At 35.6% G+C, this 27,806-nt stretch overlaps 2 protein-coding genes across 3 annotated transcripts in view; one reads left to right on the forward strand and one right to left on the reverse strand.

The window, feature by feature from the left end:
- Window positions 1-4,343, forward strand: part of LOC144966332 (clarin-3-like) — a 38,277-nt gene extending 33,934 nt beyond the window's left edge. Inside the window, exon 4 of the mRNA XM_078902642.1 lies at window positions 1-4,343. This exon is cut by the window's left edge and continues 37 nt beyond it. Coding sequence (XP_078758768.1) covers window positions 1-232 — 232 coding nt within the window. The 3' untranslated portion in view covers window positions 233-4,343.
- Window positions 4,344-13,974: 9,631 nt separating this feature from the next.
- On the reverse strand, window positions 13,975-27,600 carry LOC144966334 (M-phase inducer phosphatase-like). 2 transcript variants are annotated; one of them, XM_078902648.1, is made up of 9 exons: window positions 27,470-27,600; window positions 26,070-26,584; window positions 23,744-23,875; window positions 22,555-22,737; window positions 21,444-21,506; window positions 18,868-18,966; window positions 17,692-17,825; window positions 15,632-15,749; window positions 13,975-14,346 (listed from the first exon to the last, which is right to left on the reverse strand). In XM_078902648.1, exons 1-9 carry the CDS (start codon window positions 27,471-27,473, stop codon window positions 14,212-14,214), a joined length of 1,383 nt encoding a protein of 460 aa, XP_078758774.1. In that variant the 5' UTR covers window positions 27,474-27,600; the 3' UTR covers window positions 13,975-14,211. The 2 variants fall into 2 exon arrangements, with proteins under 2 accessions (XP_078758774.1, XP_078758773.1); XM_078902647.1 differs by lacking the exon at window positions 27,470-27,600 and adding an exon at window positions 27,220-27,317.
- Between the last annotated feature and the right edge of the window lie 206 nt (window positions 27,601-27,806).

The following is a 27,806-nucleotide window of genomic DNA, read 5'->3' on the forward strand; positions in this document are numbered from 1 at the left end:
TCTGTTCTACACTCAGTTGTCAGACTCGGTGCCCCACATGGAGATGTTAGTTCTTGAAGGCACCACTTGGAAGGATGATACCAAATTTGACTGGTCGTTCTACTGTGTTGCTGGTTCAGCAGGTGCTTACCTCATCAATATTTTCTTGTTGTTGATATCGGGCAAGAAATGTTCATGCAGCTATCTGAAATCAGGAGAGAAAGAAGTTGATAATGGAATGATCCTTTACTGAGATCAGAAATGTTGAATTCAACTCAAAATCTTACAAGTACTGTGATGACGTAAACAACACCAGAACTGTCAAGTGTTGTTTGCAGTACATACGATGTGAAGAGGATGGAAATCAAAATGGAATCACATCTAATGGTTATTCAACAAATAATTGCAGAGTATTTTTGCCCGATTATTGAAATGAATATTGTTATTATTATTGAAAACATTCTATATCACTAAATCAAATGTCTGGCTAATGCAGACTGTAGCAACATGATCTGAACATTTGGATAAAAACAAATAGAATAGATTACTTATGTAAAGCCATTTTCATCTGGTTTATTTTGAATATTACCTTAACCAAAAGGCCTCTATGGTTGACATAAAATATAGCTACACCCATCAGATCATTTTACTACAACATGTATGTTATATGATCTGTGCACTCGAGTTGACATTTGATTTTTTAATGACTTTAACGTTTGGTTAAAACAGTATAAAGCCAAAAGTTGATTGTATTTATATATGCTTTTGCCTTAAAAATAGAACTATACTTTTATACTGTCATCTATTTCTATGATCGTTTCAAGTCGTCCTTCCATCTTACTTTTCCTTTGGTATTTATGTGACCCAATTTTGTCCCAAAAGCCGTTAAGGTCTAAAAACCAAGCAAACAAGATTTGTGATCACATCAGTTTTCACCCACTTATATACAGAGAAAGTGTTCAAAGATAAGATATTTTGTCAATTGTTAAATATCATCAAATTTCTTTTGCTTTGTTTTGACTTTTTATTGTTTCTGTTTCTGGGTGATGGTTGTTTTAGTTTTTTTTGGGTGTTTTTTTTTTGGGTCATTTTAGAAAAATATAATATGAGCAATGCATAAAAATTATGGTGATAAACTTATGTTTGAATCATACACAATGAGTATTATTATACTATTTAATTTGACAAAGGCTCCCATTCATCAACTTGATTAGAGTGAATGTAAATTGAAGACAAAAGAAAATTATATGGAAAGTAAGCATGGGATGGAATGCTTCAAATGTTTTGATTTTCCCACTACTCTCAACTTGACGTAATTGATGCAAGATTTTACTTTTGATTTAATAGTTGACGAATCCATTGTCTTCTGATCTCTTTTTCATAACCCCATCATTTAGATAATAAAACAGGGACATTGTCTCTCAATTGTTTTATACCCTATTCTTCAACCACGTTGTTGTTTGGCCTGAATCAAACCAATACAGACTTGAGAGAAACGGATAAAAGTTAAATATAGATGAATGATTTCATAACTTTGACCACTCAATGATCACCCTGGAACTCGCAGAATCTGTCATGCTGATTGATTTTACATGGCAAAATTGATTGTCGTATTTATCATGTTACAATCTAACCAACTTTTAATTGGACATCGCAGATATGATTAGCCAACCGATAATGGGCATCTTTGTAGTTTCTGAGACTCATTTTCTAGCGTAGCTAATTTTTTCATTGTAACAATGATGATTAACCATTCCATCTCTTTGTATTGTATTGATTACCAGACTTGCTGTTAATAAGGAAACTTCAATTAATACATTGTTTATGAATGTAAAAAGTTAGAGCTGTATAACATATATATCATCACACATAACTCTCTCTCTCTCTCTCTCTCTCTCTCTCTCTCTCTCTGTCTCTCTCTTTCTGTCTGTCTGTCTCTCTCTCTCTCTGTCTCTCTTTCTCTGTCTCTCTCTCTCTCTCTCTCTCTCTCTCTCTCTCTCTCTCTCTCTCTCTCTCTCTCTCTCTCTCTCTCTCTCATAATTTTTATTGTTGTATATAATTGATTTACTTGTATAAATGTTGATGCCATATTGTTAACTGTTTGATTCAAAGAATGAAGTAGCTCCTCCAACTATAGGCGGTGTTACACAAAGAGGTGTTTTGTGGATTCATGGAAGAGGATTAATTGTGGAGATTTCTAGGAGTAGAAAATTAATTTGTGTGGTAGCCTCTTTGAAATTATGGAGTGCAGTAATTTTAATCCTTTGAATAGTTGATAAGGTTAATTGTAGTTTTTTTTTTTTAAATAATGATACACACATTGCAAATTTTAAAATAAAATTTAAAAAACTACAGAAAACAAAACAAAAAAATTAATAAAAAACATTAAAAAAGCAACATACTTTATTTATTAAAGTTTTAGTTGGGGAACTCTATAAGAAACATTATATTTCTACAATCTAGGGTTGTTGTTGTTAAATTAATACCACTGCTTTTCAAGTAATGATGCTTAACAGTATCATTTAAACGAAGAGTGACTATGAGGCAGCATTATTTTGCCTTTGGTTTTATTCCTCCTATTGAAACGTCGGAAAGTAGATACCATGTTTTCTGTTGAACTTGTCTTGAACTGGGGTAAAATATCTTGCTCGGATTTTTTATTTTTATCAACTATTTTCGGAATCAGACGGGGGGGGGGGGGGATGTAATCTAATGTGTGTTACATAATGAAAGGAATTGTTGGGATGACTTGATATCTAGATGGATCAGAGAAGGCTAATTACTGTTATTAAAGTATGATAAAGAGTGATTAAACAGAAAAAAGATGCTTTGAGTTGAAAATTACTACACGTAATTGGAATTTGGTCATTGTTGTTGTACATTGTGTATGAAGGACGATTCTCCCCCTCATTCCTCTCTTTGAAATGTTCTTTCTTAAATTATGTAATTTTATTTAATAATTTTATCAACCCAATAAATTTATTTTCATTGTTGGCAAAAAAGTCCAAATGTGACAGCGATTTGTCGTCTTAGACTAGGAACCCTTAAGTGTTGCTAGCACTGGTAAATTCTCAACAACAACAAAAAGATAAATAAATAAACAACAGTTAATGATTGTGTTGTTGCTATTTATCCTGTCAAATGTTATCGTGTTGTTTCGAGGGAGGGGTAAGGGCAAACTGTTGTTGTATCACAAACATGTAAAACTGTGTTTGTCGGTTAAATTTCAAGAAAAGTTTATACATCCTAAAACTGATGTAGATACTGCTCCAAGCCAACGCGATTTATCGAGATAGCTATTTTAAATTGTGTGTCTCAGCATAACATAATGCATTTATATAGCGCGTTTCTTTACTTGAAAGAGATGAAAGAATTGGATGATGTTTTATTTTTAATTATTTATGCAGCATAGGTTTTGATGTTTATATAAAAAATTCTAACTTTATATGCCCATTTTAGTAAAAAAAAATTCAGATTTATTCTGATATTCCCTATTTTGTCTCTCTTTATATTGTGTAAAAGAAAGACATGCTTGATGTTTGTCAAAATTGATTTATTGTCATCTACTTTAAAATGGTAAAGTTTACTTTTTTTTTAAATTTTCTTTTGACTGCTTCACGCACCTTACAATAACTCAGTGTACTTAAATCAATATTCATGACTTTGAGATTTTCTTTCCATCGTTGTCTATTTGAAAATTTTGCACATTTGGACTGATCATATAAGATACTTCATTTTTTGTCCATTTATGAATAAAGTATCGTAAATATTTTCATTTTCATGCAATATGTGTACTTTCCATCAATGAGCAAATTCTATATATCAACTTCATTCCTTGAATCGAATACATTCCTGATAACATGTTTGATGAGATATCCTTACAACATGATTATATTTAGTCAGTCTTTCAATCTCTACTATTCTTTCCATTTTTACAGATATCTTATGACATGGTTGTAATTATAATTATTACTTATTATGACCAAAAGTGTTCTCAAAATAGCAAAAGAAACAAAGCAAAGAAGCAAGTCTAGTTTTTCCTGCATGATTTGAATTAGAACTAGAACCTTAAATTATGTTGTCCAGATCTTTTCAATTGGCAAAAAAGGATTTGCGTTCCTGTCAACAAACTTAAACATTCCATTTGATTAAAACATGCCTTTTACTGGTTTGATCATAGATAAAATACTAGATAAAGGAACGTTTCAGTCAAGAACAAACCTAAATGCAATGAATAATACTCTGCAATATATTTTGTAACATGAACTCTGACAAGGACACCTACTTTTGTCTTACCTTTTCTGGGGTGCTCCCTAGTTCAGATGAGTTTTCCTTGCTCTAAAATAAAACCTTCTAACAACCTTCGATCTTCTTCTGGGTTTTTTATTTATTTATTTTTTTTTTCATTGCTATAGCGTAGAGAGTATCAAAAGTGCCGTAAAACTCTTGAAGGCAAGCAACGAAAATTACACTTTTTTTTCTGGCATTGCTCTGTGTAGTCAGTTGGGGTGCATTTCTTTTTTAATTTTTCTTGTTGTAATTGACATGAAGAGCCTAATACATTCTGCATGTTTTCAATGGAAAAAACCTGATTTACTCTTATTCCGATCATTTTACAATTTATATTATTCAGGTTAAGTTTTTGATTTGTTACCTTTTATGAATGTTTTTCTCTTTTAACTTACAATATTTTAAAAATTTTACTGGACGGCTCTCTTGGTTTAATTTATTACCAATTAGATTTCAATTTATAACCCCACCCCCTTGCCCGCTTATAAGACAACCTTATCCTTTTTTTTTTTTTTTTTTGTAAAATTCGTAAAAACAGGCAAGCAATGTCTTCAATGGAAAATACCTTATTTCCTTTTTTTTTTGAAAAATCATTGTACAGTTTATATTATTCGGGTTTGAAGTTTGATTTGTTACATTTTATCTGGGGTTTTTTTCTCACTTAACCACAACGTTTATTATTGTCTTAGCAGATGGCTGTCTTGATAGAATATGCTACCAATTAGATTTCAATTCCCCCTACCTCCACTTACAATACAATCATGACATTTTACGTATGCTCACCACATCCAACTCCGTGTGATCTGCAAAACAAAGAAACCATTGTTCAGGTCGTGGTTGTCATTTGATAGAATTCAGAAAAAGATAAATTCACATTTGTTAAATATGTTGTTTGCAGTGGTTTACCATTGCCCATAAATGTAGTCAGTGAGATCAGAATGTAGGCTTCTTTCTTTTACAAAATTAAAAAAAAAAATTATTTGGGGATCTGGACAGCTCAGTTGGCGGAGCACTCGCTTCACAATCAAATGGACCAAGATCAATCCCAGGCGCAGTTAAGATTTTTTCTGACCTCCCCTGTCCACCCCACCCAGCAGTGATTGGGTAGCTGGGTCTGTTGGATCTAGTGAAAGTACTAGCATCCTATCCAAGGGGTAGCAAGCAATTGCTATTGTCTGTTTCATGCTATAGAAACCGGTATAACTCCAGCTCCATGTGCATTATGGCTCTTGTGGACTTTTCTTTTTATTTAGAAATGTTAATAAACCAGTGTCAACATTTAGAAATACAGGATATTATCATATTATTGACAATCTGAAGAGATTTTCAATATTCATGAATATGGGTGTAATGAATTGTCATTTAATTCTATTTTCATAAATAATTTGTATATGAGTGTGAGTTTTGTATGTACATATATATTACTTACTTAATCCTCTTTGAGCCATGGAGCGCATAAGGCATCTACTAAAGACTTCCATTTCTGTCTGTCAGCTGCAGATATTGTTCAAGGTTAGGCCAGTCTTTTTAAATTCTTTATCCATGGATCTTCTCCAGGTTTCTTTGGCCCTGCCTTTTCGTCTTTTGTCATATAAACATATATGTATAATACACATTTTTGTAGAACTCAATTGAAGAATGTAAGATGTTTTAAATGTTAATTCTTTTAATTCGAAGGAAAGAAAATTTATTGATCGTTTGATCGCGTAAATCTCATGTCAGGTAAAATATTTATGAAAAAAGCAGATGAATTTCCACTATGAACACGTTGAAATACAATCTGTCTAGTTGTGAACTGTTTCTTGATCGATATTGGGGTTTGTTTTTTTTTCAGGTTTTTTTTTTTAAAAGAAATAAATCCTGAACAAAATTTCTTAAATTGATGATTGAATAATGTTATGTTTACATTTTAAAACCTTCTTTACATCAGTATTACTCAAATAAACAAAAATATTTGTGGCAGAATAACACGAATCTAATCTTTGAAAAAGGTGGGATTTTTCCCTCTTTCATTTTACATTAAGTGTAGACAACAGATGCTTAGTTGGTTTAATGTGCATTTATCATCTGCGACTGTTTTAATTGTTTGCAAATATATTTGTTGGTATTTGTGTATTGATTGTTGCAATGACTAGTCAATCAGTTTTATTTATATTATGTCTCGGTTATCAACAAACTAGCCTAGTGTCTCTGACAGTCACACGGTGTGGTAATTTGAGTTAACAGTAGGGTTCGTCAAGGATATTCACTACTATCAATCCAACTGTCCAATTTTAGATTTTATTTATTCTAAAGCTTCATTTTCAATGAAAAAAAAATCAAATCCAAAAGCCGGGTTATAATAATTTTAGGAGATTCGGTATGGAATTCATATTTGATGATGACATACATTGCACATGAAAATAGTGCCCATTGATGTCATCCCATGAATGTGGAGATCTTGTCACGACAGGGAAAATTTTCTGAAAATTGGCTGGGTTGATATCGGCCAACAACTTTGCTGACTCTCCTGTTGTGTGGCTATGTGGTATGACACTCACTTTCAGATCAGAAGGTCCTGGGTTCAAGCCTTGCTCGGTGCATAGCTGAATCCTTGGGAAAGGCTCTTTATTCACATTCTCCCAGCGTACTCAGGTGTGAAATGAGTACCAGTCCATTAACAGTGTTGTTCTGTCTGGAAAAAAAAACGAAATATCGCCTAACAGGTTTCATGTCTCCTACATGTTAAGTGTAAGTGTTGGCCTGGGGCCCCTTGTAAAGCACTTTGAGACTTCGAGTGGATATTGCGCGATATAAAAACTCTCATTCCCCCTATCTTTTTCCATGCAAGTTTGAGCTCCTCTGGAATGAGACCATTTGTTTTCACTGAACCCTATCTAGGCTCTTTTGCTGAGAGGGCGATCTTGCATTGGATGTATCTTTCTGCTGGAGACATTTTTCCTTGTAAATCATCCCTCTATATAAATATTTAGCTATTTATTTTTTGTAACCAATCGAGTTTGACCCTCTTGGCGAGGTTCTTGTGTTTGCATCTGTCTTGAACTTTTATAGTCTCAAACCATCACATGAGTAGATTGTTCTTGGCATCTACTCATACTTCTATTTCCTTATCAAATTAGTCCCCAGTGGCTATCTTTTAACTTCCCTACTATCTTCCTATTTTCTGTCGCTGAAATATGCAGATACTACAAACACTGTAAAACTCTAAACATTAAATTTGCAAGCATTTTACTATCCCTGTGAGATGAAATTGACCTCTAACAAAACTCTTTTAGAGATCTTTATCAGTGCGTTAAGAGCTAGTCATGCTGGTTAAATCCTTGTTAGTGTAGCAATGTTTGGTAATTCAGCTCAGTGGAAAGTCATCTTGAATTTATTTTTTACATTCTATACAATTGTACATAATTCAGAATGGATGGAACTGTTGGCCTCTGGTACATTCATTCCTGTCGCAGTCATTATGATTTAGTATGTTTATAATTATTATAATTTTTAAACCAGACTACAGTTTGAATGTCTAAATATATTATCTGTCAATGAGGACAATTATATGTGAACTTTAAATTATGATTTCTATCCATCATTTCTCTACCTACTTTTTGGGTGGGATCTTCTGACCTCCCATGCATGGTAGGCTGAGAGGTCACTATTGCCTTGTCTTCTATCCTCCAATATCCGTTTCCCCTTTCCGTGTTGCTCTCTTGTCTTTGTTTTGGATTCATTTTTTCCAGGTCCTGGCAGGAATCCTTCACCAAGAATGAAGCGGTCAGATGTATAGTTCCATTTTTTTAGGGATGATATTTTTCCTGGCAAACCATCTCTCTCTCCTTTTCTCATTTGAGCATATTCTTAATAGCAGGATCCTTTGATTATGTCTCGATCAAAATGGGCACATTGATGGATTGTTCGAGGATCTTCTGTTCCCTATTTAAACCAGGCCCTTTTTTCTGTATACTTCAAATTTACAACTCTCCCCACTATTATCTTCCTTTTTACTGGTGCCCATGCCGTAAAATCCCTGAATATAAACAAACATCTTAGGTTTCAAAATATGTTCTATTGGATTTGACAGTTTCTGTAAAAAAACGTATACTTGTTAGTTGTCTTTTGTGTTTATGGTATAAAATATGATCAGAATTTATTTTGCACTTTATAGATTCTATATGTTGCATCCCAAGTTCAATCCATGTAAAAACAAATTATTCAATCACACATCTTTATTCTTTAGGGATAAGCTGACTCACCGTAACAAAAACGTGAAACGTGAAACGTGAAATGGACAAAGCCCTCAAGGATAGTGAAGATCATCTTGACTCTTTTACCCTGGAGGAGCTACTAGAGGCCTTGTCCCATCTGAAGGCAGGAAAAGCATCTGGACTAGATGGAGTCACAACTGAGATGATTCAACACTTTGGCCCGAGAACCCTATCCTGGCTATTGGACCTCTTCAATGTATGCGCAAGGACAAACAGGCTGCCAAGTGCATGGAGGAAAGCAAGAGTAGTCGCCCTACTGAAACCGGGGAAAGATCCAAAATCCAAGAAAAGCTATCGCCCGATCTCCCTCCTGTGCATCGCATACAAGCTATTTGAGCGAATGGTTATGTCCCGCATGTCACCCAGTCTAGACGAACAACTGTCTCCAGACCAGGCTGGATTCCGACCAGGACGGTCAACATGTGGTCAACTTCTTAACCTTACACAATTCATAGAAGATGGGTTTGAGACAAAACAGGTCACTAGCACAGTCTTCGTCGACCTCACTGCAGCCTATGACACAGTGAATCACAAGATCCTACTCCTCAAAGTGGCTAAAATGATAAAGAATAAGAAAATTGTAAATATTATCCAGTCACTTCTCGAAAACAGGCGCTTCTTTGTTGAAATGGATGGCCGGAAGAGCAGGTGGCGCACCCAGAAGAATGGTCTTCCCCAAGGATCAGTGCTGGCTCCAACACTTTTCAACATATATACAAATGACCAGCCTGAGTTCCCAAATATCCGCCGATTCATATATGCTGATGACCTATGCCTCGCAAAACAGGATGTGTCCTTCCAACCAATCGAGAGCAGACTGACAAATGCCCTAGACACCCTTACAAAGTACTACACTAAAAACTCGCTGAACGCCAACCCAGGGAAAACACAAGTGTGTGCATTTCACCTCAACAACCACCAAGCCCACAAAAAACTTAACATCAAGTGGAATGGCCAGACATTAGAGTACAACTACCACCCAGTGTACCTCGGAGTGACGCTTGATCGAACTCTGTCCTTCAGAGAACACGTGAGAAAGACCAAGGCAAAAGTGTCCACGCGTAATGCCCTCCTTGGAAAGCTGGCAAACATGAACTGGGGAACTGACCCTAAAACTCTAAGGACCACAGCATTGGCCCTCAGCTACTCAACTGCGGAGTACTGCTCAGCTGTATGGGCCCGATCATGCCATGCCTCCAAGCTAGAACCCGAGCTCAACAACGCCTGCCGGATCATAACGGGCCAGCTGAGAGCAACACCATTACCACTGGTCTACCGTGCAGCAGGAATAGCCCCACCACACATCCGGAGGGAAACTCATGCCCAAATACAAAAATACAAACAGGAAATGGACCAGAGACACCCCCTTCATGACCACAATTGCCCCAAAAGCAGGCTCAAATCAAGAAAAAGCTTCCTCACAGTAGAGAGCCTTCACCCAGACCACTCAGCATTCTTCCGCCTGGACAAATGGGTAGAATGGGACAAGACAGCAAACGATGCCCTCCAGCCCCCAACAGAAAAGCTCCCAGCAGGCACAGACCTCAAGAGAAAAGAATGGGTGGCGTTAAACAGAGCTAGAGCAAAGGTGGGAAACACCGCCACCAACCTCTTTAAATGGAAAATCTCACCGGGCACTGAATGCCCATGCGGTCACCCCAGACAGACCATGGACCACATCCTGTCCGAATGCTCGCTGGGACCTCACTGCACCAATGCTGACCTGAGGGAATGCAACCAGACTGCCCGGGACTGGCTGACTCACTGGCGCGACAAGATATGATGATGACCGTAACAAACAACCAAGACAAATTATTTCTTCTTTTTCTGCACAGTTCAGGAATAATTCAAGGCCTAATTTGATTTGAATTAATTTAGAATTGATATTTAATAATGTTCTTCCTGAGAGGATTTGACATGTTTGTAAATTGATGTCATAAACAAGTAATTACTACTAAGACCCGGAGCTTTAACTTATATTTGTGGTGGCCACTTTTGGTGCGTAAAATCTCTGTCCACGTTAGGTGAAAAGAAATAAAATCAGTAAGTTTGACATGCTTATAACAAAAAGATAATTTTAGGAGTTAGATTTATTCTGTAGATTTATTCTGTAGATTGGTTCGTTGTGTTAAGCATTGCTTGTATTCAATCCAGTATGTTATTCTGTTGAGCACATTGTATTGAATTTGGAAATCTCATCACGTCTCATATGACGTGATTTAAATATTAAGTAGCTTCATACCATCTGATTAATGCATACAGCGAACTTATGAGTGATTAGAGATAGACTCCATTTCTTACTATTTTGTTTTTTGAGCAGTTAAGTCCTTGAAACCATGAAGCTTTAGGAAATAACTGTAGTTGATTCCACTATATTATACATGTATTCAAGGCTTCTATCTCTGAATAAATCCATTACCAAATGAATGTCTTCTTGATTGATTTTACTTTAGAAAGCCAATTCTTGATGGGAATCTTCAACCCCTCAGTGTGGGCTGAGGAGGTGGAGCTCTTTTATTTGATTTTGTAAGCATATATGTGTATGTGATGGTGCTCAACTTTTATCGTCTCAGACTGGACTCGCTTAATGGATTGCGAAAATAAAAGTGTTGCAGGTGCATAAAAGCTAAATCTAATTCTTACTGTCTTTTCTAGCCCCTCCCATCTTTTGTGCACATTCATTTCTATCGTGGTGGGCTCTCAATTGCCCATGTTGGGAGGGGAGGTCACTCTTGCCATGTCCTTTATCCACTCTTTTTTCTGTTCTGTTCTTGCCTTGGAAACGGAATAACTTAATTTACCTTGGCAGGTTTCCTTGTAAAGGGTGTAAATGGAGTGAGCCCGTTTGGTTTTTACATGGGTCTAACTTATGGATTATGAGTCGAAATACCACCCGGAGTGGACCCGTTTTCAAGCCCAGCATGGATGCCCGTGCTTCACCCTTGACATATTAGTGACATAGGCATGCTTCACCAATAGACTTGCATGAGTTTTATATATGAGAGAGAGAGAGAGAGAGAGAGAGAGAGGATATCCTTTGCTAAAAAAAGCCTCATAAAGAGCTCATACGAAAATATTAAAATACTGGGTGGGGTTCCCGACCTTCCATAGTGGACAGGGAGGTACATACTGTGTCTTCTATCCCCTTATATCTGTTTTCCAACTTGCTTTCTGTCTTTGTCTTGGAATGAGATTACTTAGTTTTGTCCTGGTCCTGGCTGGGAGGGAAGCAGTCAAATGTATAATTTGTTTTGGGAGATGATATTTTTTTCCTTGTAAATCATTTCTCTGTTATGTATTGTATTATTTTTCCTTTTACATACCTATGTATGATTTGTAAATAATTGAATGTGTTCTTCTTGGTGGGAACCTGTGCTTGTTTCTGGATGAGACATTTAGTGATCTCAAACTTAGTACACTGATAGTGTGCTTGTGGAATCTACATCTGTTCCCTATTTGAACAAATACGCTTCAACAGTCATAACGTCACTTCCTTCCTAATGACGCATGGTAACTTAGTAACACTGGCACTAAACTATCGGAACAATGGCGGACGCCCGTATGAAATATTTCTCCGGCGAGCATAAAAGCGGATCCAGAGGAAAAAAAACCATAAATTTGATCAATTTTTGACTTTTACACATTCTGATCACAAGGCATATGAAAAGTTCAAGCCAGCATGAAGAATAAAAAGGTAATGATTTTCTTTGTTTAGAACCAAGATGGCCGCCGATGCCGGGCGACGTGACATCAGACTACTGAATCCAATTCCCCTTTGTCTCTCTTATTCTTGGATGCTTTAATTGTTTGTTTGTTTTTAAGGGTTTTACGGAGCTTGCAACACATTACGGTAATATCAGTGCCAGTAAAAAGGAAGAAAATGGGATAGTAAAAAGTTCTAGAATTACAATTAAAGCATCCAAGAATAAGGCAGGTAATTGGTTCAAATAGGCAACATTTGTAAATTCCAAGAGCACACTATCAGTGTACTTAGTTTGAGATCACCTAAAAGTCTCATCCAGACACAAGCACAGGTCCCCACTAAGAGGAATAGACTCAAATGTTTGCAAATCATATAATACAAAAACAAAACATAATATAGTGCATAACAGAGAGATGATTTACAAGGAAAAAAATATCATCTTCCAAAACTAACTATACATTTGACTGTTTCCCTCCCAGCCAGGACAAAACCAAGTAATCTCATTCCAAGACAAAGACAGAAAGCATGTTGGAAAACACACATAGGGGGATAGAAGACACAGTATGTACCTCCCTGCCCACTATGGGAGGTCAGGAACCCCACCCAAACTTTTATTGTAATTCTAGAACTTTTTACTATCCCATTTTCTTCACTTTTACTGGCGTTGATATGACCTAAATGTGTTGAAAGCGCCATAAAACTCTTAAAAAGAGGAACACACTCAAATGTTTACAAATCATATATAATGTGTAAACAAAACATAATACCGTGCATAACAGAGAGATGATTTACAAGGAAAAAAATATCATCTCCCAAAACTAACTATACGTTTCACTGTTTCCCTCTCAGCCAGGGTCAAGACAAAACCAAGTTTTTTTGTTTGTTTGTTTATTGCTTTAGGTCTCTTCCAACACAAATGAGGTTATATGAGAGACCGCTGAAACAAAAAAACAAGCAATCTAACAAAAATAGTACAAATGTAAATCAAAATCATAACCTAAAGATATCATAAGCTAAATTATAAATAACTAAGAACAAACAGGCAGAAGATTTACAGAAAAAAAAATATCCCCTGTCAAAAATACAATCACAAACCAAAGAAGCAGGATAGGCAGTAAAGAGAAGAAGAAACGACATCACTATCGGATCGTACACCCATGCGAACATCATAGGTATATGATTCAAGGGTGATGCTCCCATCCAACCACCCGCACAAAACCAAGTAATCTCATTCCAAGACAAAGACTGAAAGCAAGTTGGAAAACATATATAGGGGTATAGAAGACACAGTAAGTACTTCCTGCCCACTATAAGAGGTTAGTAACCCCGCCCAGGGTTACAGCATGCACAAAGACATTCATGTATGATACAACGCAAATCCAGAGAGTTTTTTTTTCTTCTGTGACCTCTCTGACCACTCCGCAGAGGTCGGCAAATTGGGTATCTTAGATTTGACAGAATATAATGTGTAATGGACTAGCATTGATATAGATGAATTAACATTATGGGAAATGGAATGAACCCCTACCCTGTGAACCTTATGGACATGAAAGACTGCTCAAATTCCTTTTCCTAAGACTGGTTAACATTCTTTTAATGTAAATGATCAGAATAAAATCAAGTGTTTCTAAATTTGAACCAGCAATATCTGAAACCAGAGAAATAATTTTTACCACCCAAGACTGATTTACCAATTGAAACAAGAATATACAGATAGAGAAATATTATAATGAACAAAATTGAGACTTTATCAAAATGTAATTGATATCCACTTTTTATTATTATTTTTACAGATATAAATAGTACCGTACAATATTAACAATTTTTACAGATTGGCAAGTTGTGTAAAGATTAAATTTTAAAAATTTACTAAGTCTCAGTGTGTAATACAATATTATAAACACTCAGTCATGTAAGTTCATAGAAATGATATAATGATTTAAAAAGTTCAAATGATTAAAAACATCAAAGTGGAGTTCACTGTCATAATTTCTGTTGCTGTTTGAATTTCAATCGATCTCCAGCAGCCCAAGACTTAGCCTTGCCTCTAAAGTGGCGCAAATCACTGGCATATTTCTCATCTATCATGGGAGTGTAGTCAGAAGGTTCACACAATTCCTGAAGGAAGACAGATTGTGGGCAATCAGAACTCTTTTATATCAAAAAGGGTGATAAAGCCATAATGAGTGTATACAATGGTATAACTTACTTTTTAGAATAAAAGAAGATCATGAACAATGTTAAGACTAATTAGTGTAATAGGCTCTCCAGAGGTACTTTCCAAAATGGCATTTTGGAATGTGGAATGCCCAAATGGAACGACCTTGTATCAAACCATGCATGTGGAGAAGAAAACAGCTGGAACGAATAAAAGAAGATCATGAACAATGTTAAGACTAATTAGTGTAATAGGCTCTCCAGAGGTACTTTCCAAAATGGCATTTTGGAATGTGGAATGCCCAAATGGAACGACCTTGTATCAAACCATGCATGTGGAGAAGAAAACAGCTGGAACAACATTCCAAACTGTTGTTCCAAGTTGAAATCAGAAATTATTTAATTTTTAAATGACGTTCCAGAATGAAATCAGATGACGGTGTGATGCTAGTGACATCAGTGATTTGAACTTGGGTAAATATAATAAAATCAATTTTTAAAAAATATTAATAGCTGACCGATTTAAAATCTGATCATATATTTGGCATCGGTGTACCTCGGTTTTTTTTTTTTAGAAAATATGTTATTCATTGAATTTAACTGCACATGAAAACAATATAAACATGCTAACAAATTGTAAACATCACAACACTTTGACTTCAACCTGATATCTCAAAATGAAAATCAGTACACACAGTGTGCTTGATTAGCTGGAATGTGCCATGTAGATGGATTGCCCGGAATTTATGTCTGGCAGGCTTATTAGGGATAACTGACTCCCAATCTAATGCGCAATGATGCTAAGTTTGGCTGAGTCAATCATTTTGCATGATGATAATGAAAAGGAGAAATTGAGTTAGTTAAGTTTTATAAATTTAACTTGCGACACGAGACACTTTTAGCTGATATTAGGAAAATGAAACACAACACACAGGACAGTTAGATAGAATTCATCACATTCAAGAATGGTTCACATATGTCTTAGAAAAATGACAAAGTAGAATGGTTCACATAAGACAGCAACATTTTCCCTTGTACTAGTCCAATGGCTACCAAATATTTTATATGCTGGCACATTTTCCCTATGAACAAGGATGATAGGTGAGATCTAATACAATTTTGCTCAGATAATTAAACATCTCTTAGAAAAAGACTCCCTGACAATCCGACAAGGAATACATTAACATCCTTAAACATTGCTACACAGTATATTGTAAGCACTCTTTGGGTGATGTCAAATACTTACTGGGTGGTTTAAATAGAATTCTTTGTATCCACCAAAGAGGCAATAGATTTCTGGAAACTGTAGTTGTGGGTATTGGTGTAAATTCATCTGTCGATCACAATTCCTTAAATGGCGTAACCTGTATTATAAAAAATGCAATATTTTAAACATATCAGTCAATAAAACATTTTACTAGTTGACCAGAAAAAAGTTGGACACTGACATTATTCAATTACTTTATCAGTCAGGCACTCATTGGCAACATTATTTAACAAATTCATGATCTTCAGGCAGTAAGTGAGATCTGAAGTGAAAGCACCAAAGAAAAAGTGAGACAAGGGGACTTATTCAAATAGGGAACAGAAGCTTCCACCAGAAATCCATCAATGTGCCTATAGTGACATTACCTAAAAGTCCCATCCTGTCACAAGCAAAGGATCTTGCTATGAAGGAAACGCTCAACTGTTTACAAAGTACAATATATTCAAAATTAATAACTATAATAGTACATAACAGTGAGATAATTTACAAGGGAAAAAATATTATCTCTCAAATAAGGTAAAATTTATTTGACAGTTTTCCTCACAGCTGAGGATCCTTACAGGAGAAGGAAATTTTTTGTTTGTTTGTTGGGTTTTTTAAAAGGTTAAAAGGGTTTTACAATGTTTGCGGCAAATTTCAGTGCCAGTAAAGAGGAAGTAAATAGGATTGTCAAAAAAATTCTAGGTCTACAATTAAGAGCACATGATGTAAAGTCTACGAGCACACTATCAGTGTGCATAAGCTATCAGGATTCCACAAAGAGGAGTACACTAAAATGGTTACAAATCATTATGTATTCAAAACAAAAATATAAAACATAATAGATGGTTCAAAATGAATAAAATATAATCTTCCAAAACTATAATTATACATTTGACTATTTCCCTCCAAGCCACAGACTCCAGCAGGGGTCAGGACAAAACCAAGCAATCTCATTCCAAGACAAACACAGAAAACAAGTTGAAAAACAGATAAAAGGAGATAGAATACACCGCAAATGACCTCTCTGTGTAGTATGGGAGGTCAAAAGACACCCCCAGAAATAAAACTGAGCTTTGATTGGATTGCTAAAACTTTTGAATAAAGAGGCAACTTAAAATCTTGACAACATACAAGTCCTTAGATAAGCCATTGTTGCACCCCTTGATTTCGACCACTGATGACTTACTGTGATATTGGCAGTTACTTGTGTGTGTATCGATCTACACTGCGTGTGTGTGTGTGTGTGTGTGTGTGTGTGTGTGTGCAGTATATAATACACAAGCAGACACAAACAGCCACTCGCACACTGCTCTGCTATTCTTATCACTTCGCCAGTCGTTCCAATTTCAATGCCACATGCCATGACGTGATAATGGTTGGCTATGGCGGTAATAGAATGTTGTAATACACCAATCTCTCCCCCTTCCCACCCCACACACACATAGCCCTTGTAACATATCAATAAAGTAAATAATAATAAAGTTCCCTTTATTCATCCTCATGTGGAAATGTCTTTGGGTTTATTCATTCAAAGGGAAGAATGAAATAACCAAGGTATCAGCCGCAGCACGGCGCTGCAAATTGAGCTAGGGAGAGATGGCTTGTTGACGGCCATTTAACTCAGTGGATATTCAAACTAGGTATCTTTCGGGTACAAAGCAAAAACCATACTGCTAAGCCAGACTGACCCCCACCACCACTCCCATCCCTGTCAAACGTCATGGCAATGTACGTTTCCTCAAACGTTTTTGCATGTCCCGAGGAATTTGAGGAAACCATGATAGAGTGTACATGATTTGTGGAGGGTGTCATTTTAATGATTTTTATCTCAAGCAGAAAATGGTAAAATTTCAAGACATTATTTATTGATGGAAAGTACTTTGCCATCGGCCTGGGTCCTTTTAAGATAAATAAAAGCAATGTTATTGTTTCAGACTGCAGAAACCAGGATAAGTATCACTTGGGTTAAGTTCTAAAGGGCTGTTTTACCCAGAATATAATTTTATTTGAGAAAAAAAAAAAATTAATTGAAATACAAGAAATATTAAACAACTTACAAGTTTGGTCCTCTGTGACTGCTAAATTCACAATGAAAGACAAGAATGTGAGTCTGAGAATCATTTTTACTTTCCTCCACCTCTTTGTTCAAAAATTCCACCATTGCTTCCTCTGTGTAGATATTGATGGCTCCCTGAATGAAAGCAAAAGAGTTTGAGATGATTTATCATTTGTTCCTGAAACTTTACATTTTAGCTTTTGGTGAATGTGAATACCAGCTCCATCTGGCATCATCATGGCACAATATATATTTTTAAAAAAGATGTGAAACCGAACATTGAACTCATCATTTAATTATTGAATTTTATTTAAATCAATACGCTTTGAGGATGATGAATTGAGCTTTTCAAAATGCAAAAATCATACAGCATACTATCAATGTACCTAGTTTGAGATACAGGCATGGCACTCAGCTAACAGGACTTTATCTAACAATGATAGCTGATAAATGAATATCAAATTAATAATAATAATAATAATAATAATAATGATGATGATGATGATGATGATGATGATGATGATGATGATGATGATGATGATGATGATGATGATGATGATGATGATGGTGATGATGACCTGAATGTTCTGTTATTGGTACTGGACATTCTAATTATTTAGAAATTCAATAGACTTTTAGAGAGGGAGGTCAGAACAATTAAATAGTATCCCTATCAATGCAGGGGGTATCTATAGCTCAGTTGGTAGAGCACTCGCTTCACATGCAATGGAACCGAGATCGCTCCTGGGTGCAGTTGAGATATTTTTCTGACCCCTCCTGTCCACCCAGCAGTTTTAGCTTTTTATGATTCCCAAAGGGCCTGAGATCGATGCCGGGTATAGTTGAGAATCCTGACCCCTTGTCCACCCAGCAGTGAGTGGGTAGCTCGGTCTGTTAGATCTGGTGGAAAGTGCTTTGCGATAGACTATTGTCCTATCCAATGGGTAGCAAGCAATTGCTATTGTCCATTTCACGCTATAGAATCGGGGATAAACTCTGGCTCGAATTGCCGAATGGTTCTGAAGGACTACTTTTTTATCAATGCAATGCTGTATTTTGCCTACATCTATATTTATAGAGAGAAACATGTGTCTCTTAAAAATTGCCAAAACAATATATCCTTGTATAAAACTATTGTTCAAATTGGAACCCACAATAAAAAATAAAAATTGCTTGCCTCTATATGACCTCCATTGTATTCATACGGATATCGGCAGTCAATAACAGTCAACCTGTCAAATACCTTTGGATATTTTTTGGATATCAACATTGCCATCTGGAAATACAACATATCAATTTTTACTTAACAAAGATTTCAATGTTCATCCACGATAATTTGTGGCATATAAAAATCTTCATAATGTTCGTCTTTTATGGCAAAAGTCTAGAAAGAACATGTTTGAAAAGAATAGTACAAGTTAAAATATTAAGGTCAATTAAAAAAGAAAGATATTTTTAAACTATAATGCCTGAGGGGCTGAATAAGATTACAAAAATATAATCTATAGTCCGTTCCACAACTGTGCCCACACGTTGATGTGGATATATTCACAACCTTCTGATGGATTTTATTGTAAATTGGCTCAAACACTAGAAACATTAAGCCGACTTTTTTTTTCATCGGTTACAGTACCATACATTGGGATAATTCTTCTTAACGGTATATAAAAAATTGAAGGGTCTGGGATGAGTGAACAAATGGATGGTTTACAATAACAGTATTATACACAGTGAATTATGTTGTGATTATGGTCACTGAACAGCAAATTGTACACACTTTGTACACACTTGACATAAACAACTGTTTCATTTTAATAGTTGAAAGCTAGAGGCGTAGATGCCCATGATTTCTACATTCATAAAAAAAAACCTGATAACAACATGCATTAAACACGCAAATTTTTCCAAATGAGGAAAATTTTCAAGTATTTCTGCAGTGAGGCGGAGCGCGGAATATTTTTTTCATGGCATGAGCCGAATAGCAATACCATTAATAGTTTGCCCACAACAAGGAACTCAGAATGGAGAGGACAAATTAATTATTATGTCATTTTGATGATGCACCTCTTGTAATTGAAAACTGCAGTCTTTTGAAAGTTATTGTATAAAAATTATATGGAATGTGGTGTTAAAGAAGTTTAGATTCAGTGAAATTTCACAAATTTACAATCAAAGCCTTCCCCCCCTTACCTAGTGAACCTAATTCAAGAATGGCTAACATATACCGTGCTTGATATGTGACCAGTGGGTTTTGTGCGACCCCTTTATGAGATGTTTTGCTCAACAGCTGGTCAGGGATTATGTCTTTGTGAAAGGCATTTCTCCTTGTCCTATCGCAGACAGGCGTAAAAATTAGGAGGACCCCCTGTTTGTTTTTTTACATCATGTTTTTGTCTAAGAATATATAAGCACCTCACAGGCTGCTTGTGTCATCCAATATATTACATGTCCATTGTCCACCAGGGAAGAGATAAATTATAAATTATGAGATTTTTTCAACACTTAAGTACTATTTAAATGATATCTATTGTTACACTATTTCAAACAACCCAAAATTATTTGCTTGGAACGGACTATAATATCATTATTCACAGTTATTTATATATAATATTTATCTTTTAAAGAAAAATCCTCTATACATTTTTTTCAAATGTTTAACTTAAAGAAATTTAAGAAATTTAATCCCTTTCAATGTGGTTTGGTTTTGTGTTTTGTGATTTGATTTCGTAAAAAAATCTTGGTGTATAGACAGTACATTGTCAATGGACAAACAAGTCAAAAACATGGTACAAAAATTAATTGTAAAACAATTCCTCTCTTTAAAAACTATAAGTGTTGTCCTCAGTTTTATATTGTTTCGACTATTGTAATTCTTTTCTTGCTGGTCTACATGGTGTCCAATTACACAGCTTGCAACAAGTGCAGAAAAATGCAGCAAGATTAATCCTAGGGATCCTCTTATTTCGACAGCTCACCAGTAATGTGAATACACTTGTTTTGGTTGCCAATGAAGGCTAGGATGGAGTATAAGATATCTATTTTGTATTACAAAGCAGTTGACCATTCTGCTCCCATGGACATCCAAGATTTAATTACTCCCTACAAATACCAGAGAGCACTCAGATTAACTGATTCAAACCATATTTTTATCCCCCATCCAAAATTAAAGTCCAATGGGAACAGAATCTTTAAGACTATCTGAGCGCTTTGAAACATTTAAGAAATGCCTCAAAACTTTCATTTTTTGTAAATACCTGTTGTGAATAACTAGCAATTAATGTAATTATCTCTTGTTCATCATAAATTGTCTTTTGTTTGTGTACTTTGTGTTTATGTGTGTGTGTGTGTGTTTTAATGTGCGAGAGCATGCGTGTGTAAGCATGCAGTATTTTTATCTACACTTTGTAAACTTTATGCAATTGATCTATGTAAAGCATTTTGAGCCCTTTGCATAAAGCGCTATGTGCGGTTATGTGGTCTTCGGTATAACACTCGCTTTTGGACTAAGGTCCTGGGTTTGAGCCTCGCTCAGCACATAGTTGAGTCCTTGGAAAAGGCTCTTACTCACATTACCAGGCCGTTAACAGCATTGCTCTGTTCAACAACAACAAAAAAAGTAGTATCACATAACTGGTGTCATGTCTCGTCCTACATGTTAATGTTGCTGTTGGCCTGGGATATTGCGCTATATTAAAAAATCATTCATAGAAGCACTCTTATAATTTATTATTGTTATTAGTTTTAAAAACTTACGGTTTCATGGTCAATATTGTGGAGGTCGGTATGCTTTCCTTGGATAAGAGGAAGGCAATAGTGCTGATTTTTTTTACAGGAAGAAAAAAAAAGTAAATTATAAAAATGCCACAAAAATTACAAATTGTTTATAAAATGGGAACATTCAAATCATTTTACCCAAATGCCAGATGCTTGCGACACGTTTAGCTCATTCATGGCCAGATATGGGATATTCAAAATATTGTATTACATGCACTTACCAAAAAAAAATAGAAAAGGAGAATGTCAACCAGGGAACAGAAGTAAATTCCAAAAGCAAGAGTAATAAATCTGTTGGGCCTAATTTGAGACCACCAAAAAGTCCCATCCAAACACAAGTACAGGATCACATCAGGAGGAATACATATAAATGACTATGATAATAGTAATACATATTTATTGATGCTGTGTGCTTAGATAGTTTACTCACAACATTCCTCCAACCAGATATAACGTACCAACACACAAAATGTGTGTAACCTTTACCGGTTATTGTCTGATTAAAAAATTGTAGTGAGTACTACTCATAACTGTGGTTGGCTACAAAAAAAAAGATCCGGATGACGTTAATTTAGTTCTATCCATAAGGAAAGCCTCTGTCATGAATACATATGACCATGATAACAGTAATACATATTTATTGATGCTTTGTGCTTAGATAGTTTACTCACAACATTCCTCCAACCAGATATAATGTACCAACACACAAAACTGTGTGTAACCTTAACCGGTTATTGTCTGATTAAAACAATGTAGTGAGAACTCATAAATATGGCTGGCTAAAAAAAAGAGCTGAATGACGTTAAGTTCAATCTATCCATAAGGAAAGCATTTGCCATGAAAAAAACTCTCTATCTGACTGCCTCCCTCCAAGCAAAAGACAAGGTTTCCAATTGCCTCATGTCTACATTCTAACAAGGGCACAATGCTACAATATTTATGAGTACAAAAGACAGAAAGGGAAAAGAAGGCATAACAAATGCTTTCCAAGCCCACAAAGGAAATTATGCTCTGTCACCATATTACTAGCCTGACATTGAAATGTCTGATTTAAGGCATAAAAAGCAAATAAATTTCTTCTCAGACTTACTCTGCTGCCATCTGCAACCAAATCTTGATCGTGCAGCACATCTACAGCCTTTTTTATACGTTGATGATCTGCACTTTCAACCACAGTTGCTGTTGGGCATGTTTTTGTTTCTGGAGAGCTAATCTCTGAGCTTGAGCTTTCAGGTTTAGGTTCTCTTGCCAAACTACATTTTGCATCTGGAACCTGAAATTTAAATAAACCAATTTTAGAATATAAGACTTTTATTGAATAATGTAAGTTTAGAAGTGATATGCTAGACTAGGGAAGATCTCCCAACCATTTGTATTAGAAAGACAAAGCCACATGAGCAAGGCTCATGAAGACTCCATTTGCTCAGGTGCAGTCATTGTTCTCCCATCCTTAGGGGAATTGCACACAGCAGTAAGGCCATGTGAATATTGTTTTTAATTAAACAACCTGTCTGCAAGCATTTAGTTGTTGAAGGTTACTGATATTTTTTTAATGATTACAGGTTGTCACACTCATAAAATTATAATTTAGTTTTACCTAACTTTTTCATTGTGCATTTATTTAAATGCAACACTCAGCATTGTTAAGCTGTCGATTTACATGAAGAAGAAAAATACAATCTAATGACTCTTTAATCATCTGTTCTTTAAGAATAAATTGGGTTGGGAATTAAAATTGTTCCGTACAGCCCATGTTAAATTTTTGCTGAGCACAGAATTACAGGCAAATCTAAAAGCTATAAAACTATTTTTTACAGATTGATATATGAGTAACTTACAAACCTTTTTTTAAATCAAGGGTAATTCTATCACCCGTTGACTTGAATATTTAGAAAATCTGCTAGGGTATGATGATCGGTCCTTAATGTGACACTGGGAATCACCATCTGGCTGCTCTATTGCCAGAGTCATTTGGTGCACCTACAAACTTTATTACCAGACCGATTTTGATTGTTGATGGCTCAGAAGATTTGTCTCGATCTATTTTAATTTTCACAATACAGAAGTATAATAGTAAAATTTACAAGAGTAATGCTGGCTTGTCTGATATTGTTTTTTGCTTGCAAGATGTAATAATATACAATTTTGAAATAACTCATTGTTGTCTCTTAGAATATGAAGTCCTTCAGACGGTAAATGTAAGAACACTCAACTAACAAGATGAATGAATAGTTGAAATAATTTTATATGGGAACATGAAACATGAAAATTGAACTTACAGGGGCTGGTCTTTTAAAAAGGCTTTTCTTGAAACCAGATGGTGGAGTGTTGGTCATGTCATTTAGTCTTTTGCGGAGCTCCAAAGATCGACATCTCCTCATGTTGATGCTTTTCTGACGCTTCAAGAAATCCTGTCAACAAAAAAAGAATAAAATATCCACTGATCAAAGGTTTGTGGCAAAATACGATGATCAGGGGGCAGCATGGCTCAGTGGTACGGTATTTGCTTCGTACCCAAAAGGTACCAAATTCGACTACCTGCCTCATTGTGTGACCTTGAGCAAGTCACCTTGCCCTACTAGAAATACAATTAAAGCACCAAAGAAAAAGTAAGACAAAGGGAGACTGGTTCTAATAGGGAACAGATGTAGATTCCAAGAGCATACCATCAATGTACTTAGTTTGAGATCACCTAAATATCTTAGCCTGACAAAAACAAAACTGGTTTCACGCCAGGCAGTTGTGTACCAATGCCAAATTCACACTTGGGAGTTATCATTGAAAAAAAAACAACATCGTATCATCTCCCAGTCCATATTCATTTAATAGATTTCTAAAAAGCTGAAAACACTATTCACTGGGAAATTATGTGGAAAATCTTACTTTCTATGGAATCCCTCAGAAAATGGTTAAAGTAATCATGACTCTTTATCAAGGAACCAAGTCATGCTGGATCAGACAACTAACGAGAGATTTACCATAATTACAGGTGTATAAGCTATCAACATTTCTTTTGACATCGGTTTTTACCTTTGTTTTTACCCAACAAAAATTAAAATAGGTGACTTAAACTTATCCAGTATGGATTTTGTTATGACACTGCGCTATTAGAAACATCAAACAACACCAGACCTGCCCAAATGAGCTCAAGGAAATTGCAGAAAACGTTGAGTTATGATTCAATTTTTTTAAAATGTATATCGACGAGTACAATTGAAAATGACGTAAAGCAGAAAATAGATAATGAAAAGGTAAAAACCACAAATAATCTCACATATTTAGGAAGTAAAATCAGTAGTAATGGGAGGTCAAATGAAAAAATACAATATAGATCAGGAAAATCAGGAGCAGCATTCAACACACTCAGCAAGATCTTGATCTCACACGAAACACAAGTATCCATACTAAGACAAATTTGTATCACGCCACAGTGACATCAATCCTTTTGTATAAAGCGAGAGATGGCAGTTGTACTCTACTGATATCAGAAAACTAAATGCTTCCACATAAAGTGCCTAAAAAATTCTGGGGATTAGGTAATCATGACGAATCAAAATGCCAAGCAGAAATACTGAAGAGAACCAAAGGGGAAATTTATGACGGAGAGAAAGCTTGGACACATGATCAGGATGAAAGAAAATTGACGACCTAGATGTGTAATGAAATGAACACCAGCTGGAAAGGAAAAAAAAAGGGGATGCCCGTGGCTATCTCTGAGAGATATGGCATGCCGCAACCTTGAGGAGGAGGGTCTTTGGTGGAAAGATGCCAAAGAAGCTGCTCACGAGTGACAAGTATGGAGATTAGTGTTGGTCCGATGAGTCCTTACAACTCAAGAAGGTCTAAGGTATGCTTGTAGGGGGAATAAATAAGGCATCAAATTATGCATGGTGTTACTGAGAAAATGCGCTATATAAACACATTGTGGCTGAGCGATATAGTCTTGTCCTGTCATAAAAGTAATGCATTGTTAAGCATGATCAGTGGCTGGATGGGTGACAGTGATCGTGGAAAATTCTGGTGCAGACATTGTGACCTATGGTAGGACACTTTGCACACATTATACAACTCAACTATAGAGTGAATGGGTACCTGGCTATAGGCATATGACGGATATATTGTTAAAAGTGCTAGTACAAAAAGGACACCAAACAGGCAACTGGTTCTGTTTGAAATGAAATAATGGTTCCATTTGTCCTGCTGGCGGAATAGATAAAACATTCCGAAGTGCACTGAACATGGTAAATCCCTAGAAATGCGCTATATAAATGTTTACATTTATTTTTTTTCATAATTATGTAATCTAGAGTAATATTTCTGATGGAAATGGCAAAAAGTTAAAACAAAACAATTGCTTTTGTGGTAAAATTTAACATAACGAAACATCTTCAGTCAACACAACAAATGATCTCTATGGTTATTAAACATATGCTGGTTCAGACCGGGGTCACACTGGTTCAATCAAATCTAATCACTGACATATTTCTTTCTCTGTCATTTTAATGGTACTGTTCCATACATAGGAATCAGAATTAGATTTCTTATTTTTAAAAAACATTGTGTAATTGCATAGATTAATTTCATAGATTTCAAAATTATAATTACCGTCCCATCTTGATTTGTTGCTGGGCTGACGTCAATCTCATCCATCATGCACTGAGCTCCTGGTGATCCAGGACTATTGGCAAAGACGTGACTTGGCTTCATTTCTTCATCACTATCACCATTTTGAATCAAACGTTGTATTGGTGATAGTGCTGTTAAACTTCCACCACTTTCCTTTTCCGAATTATCAAGAGATGTTCTTGTTTTTTTAACCTTGCTAGGCAACAATTCTGATATTCCTGGAGTTAAACCTGTGTGGCTGTCTGATGCTCTCCTCTTTTGCCTTGGAGTTGCAACTCTGGGCTTCTCTTCATCCTTGTAAGGAGACATCAAGTCCATTTGAAAAAATAGTTTTTTGGGGGTGATAACGTCGCTGATCAGGTCTGGTTGCAACCGGTGTTGTAATCTTGAATCTTCTGGGGCTGTGACTGTGTCATTTTTGCATACTCCTTTAGGATCTGATAAAAGGGTAAAAGAGCTGGAAGCTTCCTCGTCTGTTTGAAAAAGCTTTTTCTCTGTGGAATGTGTTATCATTTCATGTTAATATTATTTTTATTTTTTTTATTTATTTATTTTGGGGGGGGGGGGGGGGCGAAGGGAGCTGATAAAATTCAAATATAAACTTCAACTATTCTACTTGTGCCTCAATGACAATGAAGATCATTTAGATCTATTAAAATAAATATTATAGAATATATCTTAAATTGCTTTTCTTTTTAGAAAATAGATTGCACAGAACTTGTACTGTGACTCATGCTATTTAGCTTCCAACATTGGACATATGACAATCTAAAATCTAATTGTAATTGCACTCCTACTTCAAATAAACCGACTGACTTCTTTAAGCTCCGTATTAATATTAATGTCGGCGTGCACATACAAGAAAATAATAATTACAGTATGTAGCACTTTTACCTATAACGAATACAAAATAATTTATTAATCATCGTTATGGGATGGTTTTACTTTAGTTGCGCATAAGTACACGACGGGATAAGTTTGCTCATAAATGTTGCAAGAGACCTTTATTCGAAATATTTTTTCTTTAAATCAACTTAGGTAGAAGTGTAATAATTGTTCTAAGCCTGGTATCTTATAATAATGGTTAATCACACGCTTGACAACAAAATAACAAGAAACGGCCTTCTACCTGTTGAGAACATAGCTTATAATTATGCGTTGCAGTAGGAGAAAGCGAGAAATCATGGCGGGGAAAGTTTGTAAAATATTTTCCTTGAATCATTTGGGTCTTGATCGGCACATTTCCGTTCAATTAATGAATCTGAATGTCTCAAATTGAATCAGGTAAATTTTAGTCGAGTCGGCAGAATTAATCAGCTGGATTGACCGAAGCGCTGTTACACTCACCTTGCAAAACGGACAGTAAAAGAGGTACTCACCCATTATATTAATTAAAGGACACTTATAATGTTAAAAGTCAGTAAAAAGCGATAAGAATTAAATGAGTATCTAAAATTTTGGCCCGAAAGTTCACATGGTCGCTTGAAAGACTTAATATTTCCTCTGAAATAATTCAACTTTGACCCCAAGTGTAGCAGATGATATCTTCTCACCTTCGACATCCGACAGGAATGAAGAGGGGTGGGGGCCCGAACATAAGACAATATTTTCGTGACCGTATGAAAACTGTGTTTAAATCACACATATTCAATTTAAGAGATCTTGATAATAGTAATGATAAATATCTATTACAATAACATAGTGTCTGAGCCGGGA

The sequence above is a fragment of the Berghia stephanieae genome, chromosome 2 (assembly GCF_034508935.2).
Source record: "Berghia stephanieae isolate SIO BIC M18660-M18661 chromosome 2, UCSD_Bste_1.3, whole genome shotgun sequence".
Lineage (NCBI taxonomy): Eukaryota > Metazoa > Mollusca > Gastropoda > Nudibranchia > Aeolidiidae > Berghia > Berghia stephanieae.

Bases quoted from the DNA above. Each gene is read 5' to 3' on its own strand.
- LOC144966334 (XM_078902647.1), bottom strand. The intron at 15,750-17,691 runs GTAAGTTGTTTA...TTTATAATACAG, and splicing joins AGTCACAGAGGACCAAACTT to GTTACGCCATTTAAGGAATT. The intron at 14,347-15,631 runs GTAAGTATTTGA...GTCTTCCTTCAG, and splicing joins AATTCTATTTAAACCACCCA to GAATTGTGTGAACCTTCTGA.